At 42.1% G+C, this 18,539-nt stretch overlaps 1 protein-coding gene across 1 annotated transcript; it reads right to left on the reverse strand.

The window, feature by feature from the left end:
- Nucleotides 1-8,401: 8,401 nt before the first annotated feature.
- On the reverse strand, nt 8,402-17,908 carry LOC135550614 (diacylglycerol O-acyltransferase 2-like). Its single transcript, XM_064981595.1, has 8 exons — nt 17,560-17,908; nt 17,074-17,164; nt 16,590-16,697; nt 16,354-16,424; nt 16,045-16,249; nt 15,658-15,832; nt 11,549-11,733; nt 8,402-11,180 (listed from the first exon to the last, which is right to left on the reverse strand). Exons 1-8 carry the CDS (start codon nt 17,569-17,571, stop codon nt 11,026-11,028), a joined length of 1,002 nt encoding a protein of 333 aa, XP_064837667.1. The 5' UTR covers nt 17,572-17,908; the 3' UTR covers nt 8,402-11,025.
- Between the last annotated feature and the right edge of the window lie 631 nt (nt 17,909-18,539).

The following is an 18,539-nucleotide window of genomic DNA, read 5'->3' on the forward strand; positions in this document are numbered from 1 at the left end:
ATACTGCAGTGTATCATGGACTGTACCAGATTTGCTAGTTCTTGCTGTGAGATGTTACCCCACTCTTCCACCAAGTACCTGGACATTTCTGGGGGGAATGGCCCTAGCCCTCACCCTCCGATCCAACAGGTCCCAGACATGCTCAATGGGATTGAGATCCGGGCTCTTCGCTGGCCATGGCAGAACACTGACATTCCTGTCTTGCAGGAAAACACGCACAGAACAAGCAGTATGGCTGGTGGCATTGTCATGCTGGAGGGTCATGTCAGGATGAGCCTGCAGGAAGGGTACCACATGAGGGAGGAGGATGTCTTCCCTGTAACACAGGCAATATCAACACTGCAGTGACAAGCTCAGTCCGATGATGCTGTGACACACCGCCCCAGACCATGAAGGACCCTCCACCTCCAAATCGCTCAAGAGTACAGGTCTTGGTGTAATGCTCATTCCTTCGACCATGTACGCAAATCTGACCATCAACCCTGGTGAGACAAAACCATGACGAGCACTTTTTGCTAGTCTGGTCCAGCGACTGTGGGTCTGTGCCCATAGGTTGCCGGTGATGTCTGGTGAGGACCTGCCTTACAACAGGCCTACATGCCCTTAGTCCAGCTTCTCTCAGCCTAATGCAGACAGTCTGAGCACTGTTGTTGCCATCCTGTACCTGTCCCGCAGGTGTGATGATCGGATGTACCGATCTTGTGCAGGTGTTACATGGTCTGTCACTGCGAGGACGATCGGCTGTCTGTCCCGTCTCACAGTACGGACATTGCAATTTATTGCCCCGGCCACATCTGCAGTCCTCATGCCTCCTTGCAGCATGCCTAAGGCACATTCACGCAGATGAGCAGGGACCCTGGGCATCTTTCTTCTGGTGTTTTTCAGTCAGTAGAAAGGCCTCTTTAGTGTCCTAAGTTTTCATAACTGTGACCTTAATTGCCTACTGTCTATGCTGTTAGTGTCTTAACGACCATTTCACAGGTGCCTGTTCATTAACTGTTTATGGTTCATTGAACAAGCATGGGAAACTGTGTTTAAACCCTTTACAATGAAGATCTGTGAAGTTATTTGGATTTTACGAATTATCTTTGAAAGACAGGGTCCTGAAAAGGGACAATTATTTTTTTGCTGAGTTTATATATATATATACTACATATATATATACACTATATATATATATATATATATACACTATATATATATATATATATATATATATATATATTACTCTAAGAAATAAAGAAAACACTTAAACAACACAATGTAACTCCCAAGTCAATCACACTTGTGAAATCAAACTGTCCACTTAGGAAGCAACACTGACAAATTTCACATGCTGTTGTGCAAATGGAATAGACAACAGGTGGAAATTATAGGCAATTAGCAAGACACCCCCAATAAAGGAGTGGTTCTGCAGGTGATGACCACTTCTCAGTTCCTATGCTTCCTGGCTGATGTTTTGGTCACTTTTGAATGCTGGCTGTGCTTTCACTCTAGTGGTAGCATGAGACGGGGTCTACAACCCACACAAGTGGCTCAGGTAGTGCAGCTCATCCAGGATGGTATATCAATGCGAGCTGTGGCGAGAAGGTTTGCTGTGTCTGTCAGTGTAGTGTCCAGAGCATGGAGGTGCTACCAGGAGACAGGCCAGTACATCAGGAGACGTGGAGGAGGCCATAGGAGGGCAACAACCCAGCAGCAGGACCGCTACCTCCGCCTTTGTGCAAGGAGGAGCACTGCCAGAGCCCTGCAAAATGACCTCCAGCAGGCCACAAATGTGCATGTGTCTACTCAAACGGTCAGAAACAGACTCCATGAGGGCCCGACGTCCACAGGTGGGGGTTGTGCTTACAGCCCAACACCGTGCAGGACGTTTAGCATTTGCCAGAGAACACCAAGATTGGCAAATTCACCACTGGTGCCCTGTGCTCTTCACAGATGAAAGCAGGTTCACACTGAGCACGTGACAGAGTCTGGAGACGCCATGGAGAAAGTTCTGCTGCCTGCAACATCCTCCAGCAAGTTTGGAGACACCTACTCATTGAAGCGTTTATCTTAATTTTTACTCGTTTTCTACATTGTAGAATAATAGTGAAGACATCAAAACTATGAAATAACACAAGGAATCATGTAGTAACCACCGAAAAATGAGTGAAGTTGCAAAAACCATGAAGCGCTATGATGAAACTGGCTCTCATGAGGACCATAACAGGAAAGGAAGACCCAGAATTACCTCTGCTGCAGAGGATAAGTTAATTAGAGATACGAGCCTCGGAAATCTGCCATTAACGGCACCTCAGATTGGAGCCCAAATAAATGCTTCATTGAGGAGACTGTGAATCAGGCCATGATGGTCAAATTGCTGTAAAGAAACCACTACTAAAGGACACCAATAAGAAGAGATTTGCTTGGGCCAAGAAACGTGAGCAATGGACATTAGACCAGTGGAAATCTGTCCTTTGGTCTGACGAGTCCAAATTTGAAATTTTTGGTTCCAAATGCCATGTTTTTGTGAGATGCAGAGTAGGTGAACAGATGATCTCACCAGGGAAGAAACCCAGCATCTGGCGATGTCTATGGTTTCCAGACTTCAAGCAGTCATTGACTGCAAAGGATTTGCAAACAAGTATTACAATTCACAATTTAATTTGTGATTGTTTGTTTTTGCAATTACTCCTGAGCTTCTAAAATATGGTTGTAATTCCTACACGGTTCATACCATAATTTTGACAAAACCCTTAAATTAAAGATGAAAGTCTATATTTAAAGCAAATCTTGATTGTTTCCTTTCCAATCCATTGTGTCGGCGTATAGAGCTAACATTATGCAAATTGTGTCATTGTCCAAATACTTATGGACCTGACTATATATATATAATAGGATTTTGTAATATACTGTTGGGTGCCCTTGGTAATGTTATAGTATGACTTATTAATATACAGTATATAACTACTAGAGAGACAGCGCTGCACTTGAACTTGGTTTATGCCATGACTGCCATGCAATACCTTACCTCGCGCATGCGGAAACTACATCAGACTTCTACTGTTTTCTTCTTGAACATAATGTTTTATTGCAATATTGCAATCGAAAATGTGTTATTATGGTCCAATAAAATGTCCCTCCCACCCTGAAAAATTATTACGGGTGGGATTTTTAGGGGTGGGTGGACAAGAAAATAGCAATGGAGAAGGAATATCCATTTTTGTTCATAAACATTTCAATTATTTGTGAGAGGACCTCGCACTTACATCTGACAACAGTGATGCTGAATCTCTTCTCATAGAAATTCCCTCCTGTTTTTTTAGGGTGGTAAAAAAGTGGTAATCGGATGCATCTGTCGACCACCCAATTCTGACATTGGTCGCTTTTTTTTATATCCTTGCATCAACCTTGGATTTGATTAATAATGAAGATAAAATGTGTTTTCTATTGGGTGATTACAACATAAATGTATTTAAAAGTGACTCACTGACATCTGACTTTTTAAATACTTTATACTTTATATCTGTATCCCCTCATCTATAAACCCACAAGAGTGATCAATTCATCTGCCACCCTTATTGATATTTTTACAAATTATTTTAATAATGTGGCTAACTTTATACTGACATTTCTGACCAAAACTAATTGTGAGGGCTTCAAGATGTTAATGGATGATATTTCATGGGAAAATGTGTATAATCAGGCTGATATAGTCTGCTTACCAGACTTCTCACATCTTTCAACTCTGTATTTCACCACTGCTCTCCCTAAGTTAAATCACGTAAAAAAGCAGCAGTTGGGTTCTGTTAACCTTGGTTTGCAACCGGTCGCAAAAACATCCTCAGTTAAAAACAAAGTTGTATAAAAAGTTTCTCACAAATGTCCTCTCCCCTGATTTCTGCAAATTACAGAATGTATAAGAACAAATTGATATCCCCAAAAAATATAGATTTACTAACAAATTCCAAGAATCCTAAATAATATAACATCAACTTGGAAAATCATCAATCAACTGTTGAATAAGAAAAAGGCATTTACAATTATCCCATCTCAATTTATTGTTGAAAATAACACCTATAGTGATCCTGATGATAAGTTGCGAAGATGGTGCCGACAGACAACGGCAGCTCTGCTTCTAGCTCCTAAGCAATTTTGCAGTGTTTTGTTTTTTTTGTGTGTTATTTCTTACATTATTACCCAGAAGTTTTTTCTACTGCACTGTTGGAGCTAGGAACACAAGCATTTTGTTACACCCGCAATAACATCTGCTAAATATGTGTCGGTGACCAATACATTTATTTCATGTTATTTCATGTGAATTTAATAACTTTTTTTGTGAATGGGTTCCTCTATGTCAAAGAAAATAGAGAAAACTGATGGAAATCCCTTGGATTACATTAAGGGACATTTCCCTTCTCTGCTTCAGTTTGATCCTTCTGATGTAATAATGGAGGTAATGGAAGTAATTGGTAACTTCAAGATATCAGCAGCAGGTCAAGGTGAGATTGGTGCCTCTGATGAAATCAGTGTCTTCATTGATTACTGAGCTTCTAACGTACAGTACCAGTCAAAAGTTTGGACACAGTTACTCATTCAAGGGTTGTTCTTTATTTTTACTATTTTCTACATTGTAGAATAATAGCAAAGACATCAAAACTATGAAATAACACATATGGAATCATGTAGTAACCAACAAAGTTAAAAAACAAAAATATTTTTTATTTGAGGTTCTTCAAAGTTGCCTCCCTTTGCCTTGATGACAACTTTGCACACTCTTGGCATTTTCTCAACCAGCTTCATGACGAATGCTTTTCCAACAGTTTTGAAGAAGTTGCCACACATGCTGAACACTTGTTAGCGGCCTTTCCTTCACTCTGTGGTCCAACTCATCCCAAACATCTCAATTGGGTTGAGGTCGGGTGATTGTGGAGGCCAGGTGATCTGATGCAGCACTCCATCACTCTTCTTCTTGGTCAAATAGCCCTTACACAGCCTGGAGGTATGTTTTGGGTCATTGTCCTGTTGGAAAACAAATGATAGTCCCACTAAGCACAAACCAGATGGGATGGCGTATCGCTGCAGAATGCTGTTGTAGCCATGCTGGTTAAGTGTGGATTAAATTCTAAATAAATCACATACAGTGTCACCAGCAAAGCACCATCACACCTCCTCCTCCACGATTCATGGTGGGAACCACACATGCAGAGATCATCCGGACATCAATCCCTACTGCTTAAACACACGGATCACTCTCAAACAACATTCTGCTTTTCCCCTTATCGAAAGGTTTAAAACAAAACAAACATGATAACTTTCTCCATATTGGAAGGCATTGTTTTCATCTTAGTATCCCTTCAAAATATCCTCTATATTTATTTTACATTTCTGTTGGATATTCACTTTCTCCTTCAATATTTATTAAATGTTTATTATTTTAAGATGTATATGTAATGCTTTGGAGGCATCAACATGTAATAACTGGGTTGCACTGTCTATCAGTCCCCTGTAGATGGCATTCTCTGTCCATAATAAGTCTCTACCTGGCATACAGAAAATCATTGGTTCTATTTTCTATTTAACAAGGAATGGGCTTATTTCAAAATGTATTACCAGGGTGGAGGAAATCTCATAAGCGTGTATAGTTTTATTGGTTAGGGGTAAGTCAAGTCCCGTACAATGCTTTAACCTCAACTTTATTATATGATCCATAAAGGGACCACTCTGAACAGAATACTTTTTACACCACTTACGTACGTCTATGTGAGGGTGTGCAAGTTGTATATTATTATTATTATTTATACGGCTACTTCATCAGATCTATAGTAACCCATTCTACAAATATTATGTTACTTTATCTCTAGTAACCCATTATACAAATATTATGTTACTTTATCTCTAGTAACCCATTATACATTTGTACTACATCACAAATTCCTCCTCTACGGTAGTGTTCTATTTAACAGCATATTCAGAATCATAAAACACGGGACGAATTGTTAAAAACTGTCCGTTGTGCCAATAGATGGAATGCACTCACATGAGATTTGCCGTGATGTTGACAGAGTGGCATGGGAGGTTTATTTCTTAGACTGGGTTAAGATGTACATTTTGGGACACATCCTCAGTAGTGTGCCTTCGAATCAGTGGGTGTTTCGGCCTTTAATCACTAAACACCCTCATCAAAGGTGGCCAGCTAAAGGGTGATCAAGACTTAGCTTGTGTCCCATGCCCAATTAAGATGTCCCACGGGACTATGCAAGGCAGGGGCGTCCTCTTCCCTGAGCCAGCCCTACAGCTGACCGCATACCTCATATGCCCTCCTTAAGTTGGAGGGATCTGAATTGGGTTCTCAGGTGGGGGGTCATGAAGTTATAGCCCAGCAAGGGTCCTTCCGTTTGATCCAGATCCACTGGCTGCCTCTTTCAGCTGCTTGAGAAACTGCTCTGACGGTCTGCCGCAGAGCCTGTCCATGGATTCCAAGTTCTTTCAGCAACCTGATGGTGGAAGAAGCCACGAATCCTCTGCATCCCACTTCAACTGGCCAGACTTTTGCATTCCAGCCACGCTGAGTTGCGTCTGCTGCCAACTCTGTGTAACGCAGTTTCTTACGCTCGTAGGCCTCTTCAACAGAGTTTTCCCACGGGACTGTGAGCTCTATGATGTACACAGCCTTTCGTGAAGGGGACCAGAGTACCAGGTTGGTAGAAGCAATCTCAGGTGGAAAAATGAGTTGCCAATATCGACAAGCATCTTCCAGTCCCGGGCCATGGCTAGGTGTCCAGAAATATATTCAGTATATTCTCCTTTCATATCTCCATACAGCATCCCTTTATAACGTTATAGGTATTCTCCTGTCTGTGCTCACAACCTGTAGATCGATGGGCAGTGGTGGACAGAACCCCATGATAATGTTATAGATCTGAAAACTCAGCTCACACAGAATCAGTAATCCTCTTTCCCACTGGAGCTAGTCCCCTGACAGCTCTCATTCACTCTGAGCTTTTTATCCACATTTCAATCAGCTTAACATCCAAATTTCAATCAATCAGTTTATTATCCAAATTTTAATCAGCTTAACACGTCTTTTCCCCACTAACACAACCATACACAACTTTCACATCCACATAGTACAATTCCCAAACACACTCTGTAATCTCCCTTATTACCCCATGAGCATCTTCAACGATTCTCTGCCGTTATCTCCTATGCATCATATCTTCACTATACATATAAAATAGCACAGAGTGCACCTTATGCTATTCTCTACCAGTGGCTGCAGACCACGTGTGCATTTCTCTTATAAATGCCTACAGACAGCTGTCAGTAGAGCATGCTACTGTTACTTGCCCTCGCTCTAGTCTTCTCTCTAAGACTAGGTCTAGCCTTCTTCCACATCATATGTATCTTCTGCAGTTCATCTATAGTCTCTACAGTATCCATGGTCCCTGAGCATCTATAGTCCCTGAGTATCCATAGTCCCTATAGCTATAGCATCTATGTTCGCTACAGCATCTAGAGTCCCTCAGCATCCATTGTGTCAATAGTTGATATAGTAATAGATTGCTATGGTCTCTATAGGTTCTATAGTCTTGCCACTTCCCATACATGTAAATAACACCTGGTATTCAAAAACACCTTGTGTTATCTTGTAGGTTAGTGGTACCATCCTTCTACATCTCTATTTATTTATATTTTAAATATGATTTCTATACAAATTCCTTTAAATTGACTTACTGAAATCAGTTGACATCCCTCAATTGTTTTCAGATGATGTGTCTCCTCCTGCACAGCTCACAGTAAGAGTCTGATCTGGGCGGGTTCTTGTCCTCTTTCGGTCAGATGGGAATTTCCCTCACGCTTCATAAAATGGGCCACCGGTTTTCCTCGCAGAGCCCCACTGGGAAAACTCTGCAGGCAGAATCAATTATGTAGTTTGTGATGCCAAATTGTCGTGGAAATTCACTGCCATGTTGTGGAAATTACCACCAGAGACTCTCAAAGTCAATCTTAGATGAATCATCCTTTATTATCAGCACGCTGGAGAGGTTCCAACCAACTCAATGCCCCATAGTACACTTGTCAATCAGGAGCTCTGCAGGGGCAGTCCCAGCAGTTGTCTTAAATAGGGATATATTGATGATTTAGCATAATTAATTCATCATTACCATTTTGTTTCATTCATGTGACTGACCAATACTGGCTCATAACATGTGACACTAATACCTCACGAGGCTTCTTCTCTCTAAGCTGAGATCTTGAAACAGATATCTTTCATTCTCAAAACAAAGGTCTGGACGTACTGTCAAAATGCAGCTACTGACAGTGAGGATTTGTTCAGTCAGTCACACTTGCATGAACACAGAAAACAGTCATTAGAAAAGCACAAACATTACAAAAATTCCAGGACAATTGAAAATACATTTTCAAGACTGGCCACCTGTAATTACCTGGCACCATCTGTACCTTTGTTTAAGAAATTCAATATGTTGTCTATTTATGACATTAATGTACGCCAATTATGCACCTTCTATCTACAAATATGTATACCGCCCAGACAGTTTACTTAAAACCTTCAATGGACTCTTCCAGGTTAATTCTGAAATCCACCGAAATAACACAAGACCTCACATTGCCAGGTCGCTGTCAGATATGGAGGTACCATACCCTGGAATTCTTATCTTCACATTGCCAAAACATCATCATCCCACAATAACTTCAAGCAAAGACTTGGGGTCAGCCTGATGAACCAAACTACTCTGTCATCTTCTCCATATGGTGTCAATACACTCACATGTACACACCCAAATAAACAAAAACATATATTTTTTTTCATGATGACAATTCATTTATAATTAGTAAGTTTTGTTTTAACAAACCTTTTTTATTTTTGTACTTATGTATTGTATATTGTTTATTTTGATGTGACGTTTTCATATAACCCCTTGGGGTTCCAACCAGACATGCACATTGTTTCTTTTGTTTTAATCTCTATTGTCGTCTGTCACTTAGTTTTCCTTGTTGCAAATAACTAAAATCATATTCAAAAATAAGTGAGTATGCGTTTATACAGGAAGTACCGCTCCCATGGGACCAAATACCTAACTTCTTACTACTTTAATACACATACCGGTAAGTGAATTTGTCCCAATACTTTTGCTCCCCTAAAATGGGGGATTTATGTACCAAAAGTGCTGTAATTTCTATACGGTTCACCCAATATGGATGAAGATAATTAAAGTTGATTTCAAATCCATACTTTTGGAGTATAGAGTCAAAAGAAGACAACATGCTTCAACCAATCACGTCAATGCGGAGCTATACGGAGCCCGCTGCATTGTTACAACATTTGAGAGATGCATGGAGCTTGATTTGGTCTCTGCATGCTTCCGGAGGCTCCACAATGGCGTCACAACCTCCATACGAAGCCTCCGACCACATTTTTGGATGAAGCATAAATTGGCTTTTAACCAGAGAGCTTAAGACACTTCGAAAATGACAATTGATGATCCTCATTCCAGCCTAAACCAGCTGACCAAGACGCTCCCCCAGTTTGAGGACAGCCATGAGTCTAAAGCAAACACAATCAGATCAGAGATACATAATACACAAGTTTTGCAATCACTGATCTGTCCATTCCTGGCTCACTCCACTTATGTCCTCAGGCAAGAAGAAGAAGACACGAGGAGATTATTTCAAATTGAGATTTCAGAAAAAAATCCTAGCTCTACTGGAAGAGGTGAGTCCATAAATCTGGCCCTGCGTTCCTCCCCTCTCTTTGATCATTTGCTTCTTCTCTTCACAATCCTTGTTTCCTTTTATCTCCAGCTGCTCGCTATAGGAACTGATTCGGAATGAGGGACCCGACAGCCTGTGCCGAGCCCTCCAAACTGCCCCAGCGTCACTTTTGTGTGCCATGTGTGGCTTCCGGTCTCACCACACCTGCAATTCCTGTGGGGCGCACTACTACTGTGTCCGCTGCCTGTGCGCAACATGAAACCAGGTACACCACTGGCACTGCAGAGGGTGTACCTGGTCTCTTCTCCTTTGGTTGAATGTTGTTCGTGTTGTGATGGGTAGAACTTGTGAGTTTCTCCACTCATCATTTAGCAATGACTCCCTCCTTTCACAGGTGTCTGATATTTATGTCTCTTACTTTCTCCCTCATCATTATTCACGATTCATTCAGGACTACCTGTAATCATGGTAGCATCCACATTCATGTAGAAGTGTATGCACAGTATTTCCTTATAAATCCTAAATCACAATCAATCTCTGTTGGTTATGAATGGAGAGTATAAGCGTCAGCATGCTTCCCAGCCGAAACTGTTCAGTAGAGTTTGTGCATTAATTAAGACATTTTGTGACGTTTTTCGTCGTTATGGACTTCGGTGAGGGGTTTTTCTGCTGTTCGGAAACACAAATGTTTTTCTGGAGGCGAGCCGAAGTTCGGAGCTGAAGTCTACGCCCCTTCCTCGGTGATTGGTCAACAGTAGGGATTCTTTAATAATGTCTATGTGTCATTTAATGAGAGACGACTCATTTTCATGCACATTTTTTCATTAACTAAGATGTTTGGTGCATTCTTTTTCAGATGTACAATTGTGTTACTAAGATCCCCCTGGCAAAAACGTCAACATTAATGGCATAACTGAAAAATTATGTCATTAATGTTGACGTTTTTGACAACAAAGACTTTACTGAAGAATCCTACTGTTGAATACCGACGAAGGGGTTACCGACTTTTGCTGGCCTCAAGAAAAAAAATGTGTACCTGAACTGAAAAAAACCCTTACCAAAGTGGTTAAATTATTGGTACATTAAAGCACATGCACTGTTCCCTTACAGTAAATACAGTCCAAAGTTATTAGCCAGGTAGCTTAGTGGATCCAGGGATCAATGATTGGGACATCGCTGGATCCTGAGTTGGAGTATGTTCATTCAAGTAGTCTCACTGTGGGAGGTTGGCTACAGTATCTGACAAAGACACCATGACAAATCGTCATTCACATAGTCCTTGTGGGAGCAGTCGAAATGATTGGCCTATATGATGCGCAGCTCGTGGCTGTCTGAGAGTCCACAGCTGGCCTTGTGTCCATGGAAGAGCTTGGCCAGGGCCTCCATGTAGAGACCATGGTAGTGATCCACTTCCTCCTGAGTGGGGGAAGGCCGCTTTGGCACTGGGATAGGACTACCCACTGGAGAGGAACACACAAAAATGGGTGGAGCAGAGTGAGATACTTAACACTGTTGCTGTGCATACCGTATCACAAAGAGAGAGAGCATTTGTTCAAAGCTACACAAGCTGCATTCTATAAATCAGTCACTCGAAGCGGTTTTCTAATCTAGTGAATTACTAAAGTGACTTTAAAACTCACTAAAACACTTCTGAAGCCACTACTTTTGCAAACTACTGTGTAACAGAAAAAAGCTATACCTCAGTATAGCTCAGCTATACCTCAGGCGACTCTGGAAGTAATTGTAGATCATAAGACAACGCTGTGCATTTTCAAAATGATAAGTTAATCAGTAAATTAAGCAAGGCATTTCATTGACAGTCACTGACCGACAGTGGTAACAGGGCAGTGGTAAGGCATCCAGAACCAGCATTCACCCACGAACAGACAGGGGGCAAAGCCCATGAGCTTCTTAAAGAGTTGCTGCAACCTCCAGCCCACACTGTCCTCTGTGAAGATCACCTGGCGGAAGATATTGTTCTCCCCATACGAGTAGACAGGCACCAGGTCAGCCCTGAGGAACAACGAGAGAGATGAGAACTGACCCACTGGGTTGTTATCTAATAAATGTACAAAAAAAGTCATTCTTAAAACACAGCCAAAAGCAGTTAACCAGTCAGTTCAGTGGATCAATGATGTAGCTATGTGATGTATGGTTGTATTTTCTTTATAACTACAACACTGCTTTCTTGTGCATTCGTGGCCTCACTACTGGTCCATCCATAAATCAAATCAAATTTATTTATATAGCCCTTCGTACATCAGCTGATATCTCAAAGTGCTGTACAGAAACGCAACCTAAAACCCCAAACAGCAAGCAATGCAGGTGTTGAAGCACGTTTGCTAGGAAAACTCCCTAGAAAGGCCAAAACCTAGAGAGGAACCAGGCTATGAGGGGTGGCCAGTCCTATTCTGGCTGTGCCCGGGTGGAGATTATAACAGAACATGGCCAAGATGTTCAAATGTTCATAAATGACCAGCATGGTCAAATAATAGGTCTGGGACAGGTAGCACTCCATAACCGCAGGCAGAACAGTTGAAACTGGAGCAGCAGCACGGCCAGGTGGACTGGGGACAGCAAGGAGTCATCATGCCAGGTAGTCCTGAGGCATAGTCCTAGGGCTCAGGTCCTCCGAGAGAGAAAGAGAGAATTAGAGAGGGCATACTTAAATTTACACAGGACACCGGATAAGACAGGAGAAGTACTCCAGATGAAACAAACTGACCCTAGCCCCCCCAGACACAAACTACTGCAGAATAAATACTGGAGGCTGAGACAGGAGGGGTCAGGAGACACTGTGGCCCCATCCGATGATACCCCCAGACAGGGCCTAACAGGAAGGATATAACCCCACCCACTTTGCCAAGGCACAGCCCCCACACCACTAGAGGGATATCTTCAACCACCAACTTACCATCCTGAGACAAGGCCGAGTATAGCCCACAAAGATCTCCGCCACGGCACAACCCAAAGGGGGGGCCAACCCAGACAGGAAGATCAGTGACTCAACCCACTCAAGTGACGCACCCCTCCTACGGACGGCATGAAAGAGCGCCAGTAAGCCAGTGACTGTAATAGGGTATTGGGCAAGGTTAAATTGAGTTCCTCAGTTAGGAGGTTAACTGATTTTTGTCCTCTGACGTCCTTGGGTAGGCAGAGGGAATCTTGAAGGGCATCAAGGAATCTTTGTGTTGCCTGTGAATTTAAAGCACAACTTTTGATGCTCCTTGGTTGGGGTCTGAGCAGATTATTTGTTGCAATTGCAAACGTAATAAAATGGTGGTCCGATAGTCCAGGATTATGAGGAAAAACATTAAGATCCACAACATTTATTCCATGGGACAAAACTAGGTCCAGAGTATGACTGTGACAGTGAGTAGGTCCAGAGACATGTTGGACAAAACCCACTGAGTCGATGATGGCTCATCAGGCTTAAGCCATGTTTCAGTCAGGCCAATCACATCAAGATGATCAGTGGTTAATTCATTGACTATAACTGCCTTTGAAGTAAGGGATTTAACATTAAGTAGCCCTATTTTGAGATGCGAGGTATCACGATCTCTTTCAATAATAATAGGAATGGAGGAGGTCTTTATCCTAGTGAGATTGCTAAGGCGAACACTGCCATGTTTAGTTTTGCCCAACCAAAGTCGAGGCACAGACACGGTCTCAATGGGGATAGCTGAGCTGACTACACTGACTGTGCTAGTGGCAGACTCCACTAAGCTGGCAGGCTGGCTAACAACCTGCTGCATGGCCTGCACCCTATTTCATTGTGGAGCTAGGAGTTAGTGCCCTGTCTATGTTGGTTGATAAGATGAGCACCCCTCCAGCTAGGATGGAGTCCATCACTCCTCAGCAGGCCAGGCTTGGTCCTGTTTGTGGGTGAGTCCCAGAAAGAGGGCCAATTATTACATTTCCATCTTTTGGGAGGGCAGAAAACAGTTTTCAACAAGCGATTGAGTTGTGAGACTGCTGTAGAGCTCATCACTCCCCCTGACTGGGAGGGGGCCAGAGACAATTACTCAATGCCGACACATCTTTCAAGCTGATTTACACGCTGAAGCTATGTTGCGCTTGGTGACCCCTGACTGTTTCATCCTAACATTGTTGGTGCCGACATGGATAACAATACTCGCCAGTTTTAGCTTTAGCCAGCACCATCTTCAGATTAGCTTTAATGACAGTAGCCCTGCCCCCTGCTAAACAGTGTATGATCGCTGGATGATTCGTTTTAAGTCTAATACTGCGGGTAATGGAGTCGCCAATGACTAGGGTTTTAGGGTTTTCAATTTGTCAGAGCTAATGGTGGGAAGCTTCGGCGTCTCAGACCCCGTAACGGGAGGAGTAGAGACAAGAAGACTCCGCCTCTGACTCGCTGCTTAAACTTCTCATGACTCTCAAACCCGCATGCGGGGGTGTAACATAGCCTCAAACTAATTAGCATAACGCAGCGGAGATAAATCTTCCTAGAAAATATTCCTATTCATGAAAATCACAAATGAAATATATTGAGACACAGCTTAGCCTTTTGTTAATCACACTCATCTCAGATTTTCAAAATATGCTTTACAGCCAACGCTAGACAAGCATTTGTGTAAGTTTATCATGGCATAATGCTATGGCTAGGCTCTGCTACCAGCAGGCAACATTTTCACGAAAATAAGAAAAGCAATCAAATTAAATCATTTACCTTTGAAGAACTTCAGATGTTTTCACTCAGGAGACTCCCAGTTAAATAGCAAATGTTCCTTTTTTCCAAAAAGATTTTTGTAGGCGAAATAGCTCCGTTTGTTCTTCACGTTTGGCTGAGAAATCGACCGGAAGATGCAGTCACTACAATGCCAAACTTTTTTCCAAATTAGCTCCATAATAGTGACAGAAACATGGCAAACGTTGTTTAGAATCAATCCTCAAGGTGTTTCCCACATATCTATTCGATAAAATATCCATCGGGACAATTGGTTTCTCATAAGCGATTGGGAAAAATGGCTCCTTGTGTACTTTACGCAAGATTTTCTGCGGGAGCCGTCATGTGACCACTTACTAAATGTGGTCCCTTACGGCTATTCTTCAACATAAATGCATAAAAATGCATCACAATGCTGTAGACACCTTGGGGAATATGTAGAAAGCGTAAGCTCATTCGTAGCTCATTCACAGCCATATAAGGAGTCATTGGCATGCAGGGCTTTCAAAAAAAATGGGGCACTTCCTGGTTAGATTTTTATCTGGGTTTCGCCTGTAACATCAGTTCTGTTGCACTCACAGACAATATCTTTGCAGTTTTGGAAACGTCAGTGTATTCTATCCAAAGCTGTCAATTATATGCATAGTCGAGCATCTTGTCGTGACAAAATATCCAGTTTAAAACGGGAACATTTTTTATCCAAAAATGAAAATACTGCCCCCTAGTTATAAAAGGTTAATGGCGAAAAACGGTTGAAAGTTTGTCGACTGAATGAGCGACACCGGTTGAGCACTCCTACAGCATCTCTCCAGAAACCATGAGAATGTTGTCCGGCTGCGGGAACCGTGCGAGGGGATTTATACTAACGGTACTATTTGCACTTACTGGTGGCACAGAAGCTGTTTCATCCTTTCCTACACTGAAATTACCCTTGCCTAACGATTGCGTCTGAAGCTGACTTGTAACAGCTATCCTCGCCGTAAGGCTATCGGTCTCCTGTATATTTTGAGTACAGCGACTGCAATTAGAAGGCATCATGTTAATGTTACTACTTAGCTTCGGCTGTTGGAGGTCCTGATGAACCATGTCCAGATAAAGCGTCCGGAGTGAAAAAGTTGAGTGAGGGAAAATCCAAAAATATAAATGGTAATTAAAAAGTAAAAACTGTAAAGGTGTCAGGTAGCAAAGTAAGGTTGGCCTTACTAGATTAGTCTGCATCAGTGTGAGTGATAAGATAGATAACTCACCCAAACTCCAGAGCCACCCGGACGAAGCCTTTCCTCTGCTTCATATACACAGTATTGACCCCAGGCAGACTCAGCAGAGACTCAGTAGCGCCCCCTATCACAATCACTACCGCATTGCCTTTCCCACTTTTAGACAGAAGGTGCTCTAGACTGGGCTTGCTGACTGGATAACAACCTGATGAGAGGAATAACAGACAGAGACAGACAGAGTAACTTATTGAACAGAGGAGAGTAGAAGGATATTGTGTTACATTAAGGGGGGAATTCATGGTGATTGATTGGCACCACCACAACATCCCTTTTCCTCACAGAAAACATTTACATCTCCTTACAATATCCACTACTACAGCTTCCAGAGAGCTAAACTTCCCTAGAAGCCATATATACCTGTGGCCATGGCATATTCCCTGTAGAGGGGGACCTTGAAGATGCCACCTAGTATGCAGAGGCAGGAGCGCACCCCAGGGAAGAGGTCCATAAAGCCACAGGCCTCAGTGCTGAAAGAGGTAAAGGCTCCCATACTCATGACCCCATGAGGATGACACCCTAAGATGTAGTTCTTGTTTGGATTCAACTCCGCTGTCTTCACCAACTGAACAAAGGCAGGGAGAGAGAAGCAGGGTGTTTAAAATGATTAAGACAAAAAACAAAACAATAATTCCGGTCAATTTACAAAACTTGTCATCATCAACATACCTTCATTGGGAAGTAGTCCCTTACATGTTTCCACATTTTCCAGTTTCTCACAAATGCAGTTCTCCTGCCCCCTGGTGGTGACAGAGCAGAACTTTCACACAAGCAAATTAAGTTGCACACATTCAGGAATTCATTTTTTTGTTTACTTGAGAGTTAAGAGACATTAAAAGAGATTAGTACCATTTGAATAATGCACAACATTGAGGAATTCAGGGCAACATTCAGTATGCCAGTACCTCTTTCAGGTGTGTGCCAGTCCTTCAACTGCCATATGAAGTAGAGAGTAGGCAGTGGCCACAGAGAGGTAAACATAAGGTACACCATCAACCCAATACAAGCCAGACCTGAGGAATAGGGAATGGTGAGTGGGTCCACAGAGAGGGATGCAAAATATGACACATACATTTTGCTCAATGCCAGTCAGCATAAGGGCTCCCGGGTGGCGCAAGGCACTGCATCTAAGTGCTAGAGACGTCACTACAGACCCAGGTTGATTCCAGGCTGTATCACATCCGGCTGTGATTGGAAGTCCCATAGGGCGGTGAACAATTGGCCCAGTATTGTCTGGGTTAGGTCGGTGTAGGCAGTCATTGTAAATAAGAAGTTGTTCTTAACGGACTTGCCTAGTTAAATAATGGTTAAAAACATTTAATTAAAAAGCATGTTTCTCTCTCACACACAAATGTACAAGCACAGATACATGTAAACATGGGGTCTCACCTAATAAGAGGAAGGTCAGTATCCATTGTAGCACACTGATATTCTCGAGGAAATCCTTCAATTTAGTCTTTTTCTGCTTCATCCCTTCAACCTAAAGAGCAAAAAGAGATACAGTTCAATATGATCAGGCATTCCCATCTCTGTCAGCAATTTGTGTGTTTCAAATGATTGTCTTGGGGACGTGTAGGCCTTTAGGCTACTACACTTGGAGACTTGAGATGATAAATCAAATGCAGTGGTATTGTCTACATCACTAATCTCAATTTAATTTTACTTGTGACCTTACCATTGGCGATAGCACTAATGTCTGTGCATCAATATATCATTATGTCTAGCCTACGGAATATCAATCAAAAGATCAGGACAATGCATTAAATGTAACATCGATAATCCACCAAAAAGTTTACTTGACAATCTATACAAACAATGCATTTTGGCAAACTGATGAAATTACATTTAATAGGAAAAGGATTTGATTCATGTTACCTTTCCTGTCATTTCCCCTAAATTGTTCACAGAGCAACTGTCCGGAGTAGCCTAGTAGACCTAACGTTATACCCTGCATGGACGTAGGCTACTTCGATCACAGTTCAAGTTGCATATATGGAAAATAACGATCACTTCCACTTCCCCAACATTTTGACACTAACGAGCTATTGTTAGTGTGTCTAATATGTTGAACCATTGACAGTAGAACAAGTTACTATATTAACAATACTATTATCTTTAATAGTAACTAAATATCATCTATTTACTAGAACAAATCTCGGAGCGGAAGAGTATGTCCCTCAGTGAGTTTCCGGATCAACAGTCGAACCGCAGATAGAACAATGAGACAGATATTTCACTGGATGTATAAATATGAAGCATCCGCTTGGCGTTTCCACTCAATAATAAATATGGTGGTGATGACGTTAGATTGATTTTGTCCAACATTCTGCAAAATTTTTCCAAACACTGTTACGAACAGAGCCAACAACGTTTTTTAGACTTTTCCCCAAAGATTTAAATTGCATTGTTTAGAAGGAGTGCAAAGGCGAATTGGGTTTTTGCACCCGCACACTTCACAGAGCAGACGTTCCCTAACGGAAATATGCAAATGTCTGTTAGAACGCACCAATAGGACCTGCCAGCTTGTGCTTGGCTATGCCCACCTCCTTACTTGTTCTGCCCACTATGACTAATTTGTTCCCAATAGAAAACGATGGGCTGTGGTCTATCTTGGTTTAGATATAAAAAGTATTTGGTCAAACGACACACTGCAGACTGGCTTCTTCTTCCTTGTGGTTTAACTGCGGTTGGCGTTCAATATGTTGCATTACCGCCCCCAATTGGAGAATAGTATAATTTGATACAAAATAGGAAAATACCCAACACTAACCCTACCCCTTTCCACTACTTTGACCATATCTGCTCCTGCACCATGCCAACAACCTGGGAGGACAGAACACCACCACTCAACACAC

The sequence above is a fragment of the Oncorhynchus masou genome, chromosome 12, assembly GCF_036934945.1.
Source record: "Oncorhynchus masou masou isolate Uvic2021 chromosome 12, UVic_Omas_1.1, whole genome shotgun sequence".
In the NCBI taxonomy this organism is placed as follows: Eukaryota; Metazoa; Chordata; class Actinopteri; order Salmoniformes; family Salmonidae; genus Oncorhynchus; species Oncorhynchus masou.